This window comes from Buceros rhinoceros, unplaced genomic scaffold (assembly GCF_000710305.1).
Source record: "Buceros rhinoceros silvestris isolate BGI_N320 unplaced genomic scaffold, ASM71030v1 scaffold36052, whole genome shotgun sequence".
In the NCBI taxonomy this organism is placed as follows: Eukaryota; Metazoa; Chordata; class Aves; order Bucerotiformes; family Bucerotidae; genus Buceros; species Buceros rhinoceros.
Window position 1 is genome coordinate 5,535 of NW_010397753.1, and position 2,355 is coordinate 7,889.

At 58.2% G+C, this 2,355-nt stretch overlaps 1 protein-coding gene across 1 annotated transcript in view; it reads right to left on the reverse strand.

Moving 5' to 3' along the window:
* Positions 1 to 1,118, reverse strand: part of FNDC4 (fibronectin type III domain containing 4) — a gene marked incomplete at its 5' end in the record, with an annotated part of 4,529 nt that extends 3,411 nt beyond the window's left edge. Inside the window, 3 exons of the mRNA XM_010146377.1 lie at positions 124 to 328; positions 834 to 949; positions 1,038 to 1,118. Of these exons, the coding sequence (XP_010144679.1) occupies positions 124 to 328; positions 834 to 949; positions 1,038 to 1,118 (402 nt within the window). The remainder of the gene's footprint in view (positions 1 to 123; positions 329 to 833; positions 950 to 1,037) is intronic.
* Between the last annotated feature and the right edge of the window lie 1,237 nt (positions 1,119 to 2,355).

The following is a 2,355-nucleotide window of genomic DNA, read 5'->3' on the forward strand; positions in this document are numbered from 1 at the left end:
GCAGCCTACAGCTCAGCGCAGCTCCTTCCCCACTGGCTGCTGGATCCCTGACCATGCGGTGTGGAGATCTCCAGGTGTGGCCCCACCAGCAGCACCTGGGCGAGGTGGAGGGAGCTGCCTCACCTTGGTTGGAGCTGTTAGAAGGGAGGCGGTCGGTCTCCTTCAGGGTCCGGAAATGGACGCGCTTACTGGCCTGGCTTTCTCCATAGAGGCCGATGCTCTGCACCTGGATGATGTAGTCAGCATCCTCTGCCAAGTCCCACAGCACGCAGGCTCGGTTGGTGGTGTTCACCTCCCGGATGAAGCGCTGCATCTGCCCATCCTGCCGCTGCCAGAGTGAAGAGGTGTCAGGAGGCTGTTCCCAGCTGCACCAGGCACAGATCCTAGTCTGCAGGACTGTGCTAGGCACACTGCCCTCACTCATCCCTTCCCAGGCAACTATCTGCCCCTGGGGTGGGCCAGGCTGGCCAGCACTTTGCTATGCAGCACCCTGTGTGGCCTGAGAGCCAGGCACCTCCCTGGGGAAGCCACCATTACCTGGGGCTGTGGACGCGGAGCAAGGCAAGCAAAGACGGTCATGTCACAGTCAAAGTGCCATCCTTATCCAGAGAAATTGCAGGGAAGCCAGGGCAGGGACAGCTAACCCCAGTGCAGCACATGGTCTGCTGTGTCCCACCAGGAAGGGTGCCTCAGACAGAGTCCTGTCAAGGGCTGCTCAGCAGCAGAGATGCCCTCAGGCATGTGCCAGAGCAGCTCCAAACTGTAGCAAAAGGGCTGACATAGGAACATGCTGGTAATGAGTGACAGGGAAGCTGGGGACAGAGCCGGGATACCTGCTGTAAGATGGCGTAGCCGATGACCACGTCTCCCTCTGGGACATCCCAGGAGACTGTGGCAGAGTTTGCCTTCAGCTGCGTCACAGTCACGTTGACAGGGGACGGTGGCCTGTCTGGGTGAGCCAGGGATGGATCGAGGCAAGGCACAGGAAAGAGGCAAAAAAAGAGGTCTCAGAACAGGCACTTGCCCCTGCACCTCACCATGGGGGACCTCTCCAACACCTGCCTGTGGCAACACATTGGCTCTGGTCACAGGGAGCAGCTTCTCTGGCGACTCTGTCCCTGGAGAGGGGTGGCACAACAGGGGCACCACGGCACACTGCTTGCTGGGCTAGCACGTGTGCAAGGCACGCAGGCACAGAGCTGCTCCCTGCCTGGGCAGCCACCCCGCTGCAGCACCCGCTGGCTTGGGCAGCATTCGCTGGCTGGCCAGGGCTCCTCCCAGCGTGGATGCTCCCAGAATGTGCTCACTGCACACCTCACCCTCTGCAGTGTCCTGCAGCGGGGAAGGAGGACATTCTTGTGAGGCATCCAACTGGCTCCTCTCTAAAGAGAGAAGACACAGCCCATTGCTCGTAACACCTGCTCCACGTAAACGGGATTTGCAATGCTGACCACCTGCCCAGGCTGCCAGACCCCGCTACAGTTATGGAGGACCCCCAGTAGGCTCCTTCCACCTTGCAGACATCAAAATGGGAAATGCAGGAAGGCCTGTCCTGAGCAAAAAAGAATTAGGGTTTAAGAGACTGGCATGGCAATACAACAAGTCCCTGCAGCTCAAAATCACAGGAAAAGGAAAGTCCCTGCAGCTGCTGCTCGGATGTTCATCTGCTGGAAAGTTGACTTCGTCCAGCTGCAGCACTAGGAGAAGCAGGGCTGCCTGGCACGGCATGCTCCTGCTCAGCCTGGGCACAGGGTGGACTCTTGGCAGGGAAGCCCCATGTTTCTGCAGGGTCCAGAAGGTTCTCCAGAAGGTCCAAACAAACCCTATATTAATGCAATTCTTCAACCGAGACTGCGATGGTAAAATCAGGCTCCTCTAAGCTCTGGGGCTGCCCCGTGGATGTGCACATCATGAATGCCTGGCACACCATGCAGAGCTGCGTAGGAAGCAGCCCAGACACAGTATTTATATATCAACTGTGACAGGAAAATGGGGCAGCTTGGAATAAACACACTATGTGATTCAATCTGGCCATCCCCCCTGCCTGGCGTTACTCCTTGCTCCAGAGCGGGGAGGAAAACCCAGCACAGGGCTGACTTTCCCAGCAGCGCAGTCCCTCCGGCTGCAGAGCTGGCAGCAACACCCGCCCTTGCCATCCTTCAGAAAGCTGACTGACCCCCCTCTGCAAGATCACCATGTTGAGACTTCACAGAACTAAGAGCATGGCAGGAGCCTGCCCAGGTACACAGACCTGTGTACAAAGCCAGCTTTTGTCTGGAAATAAGAGAGAGGAGCACACGAAAGACGCCAAGGCTGCTGCTCGGTGGAGAGGGCTGCTGCCCCTCTTCCTGTGAG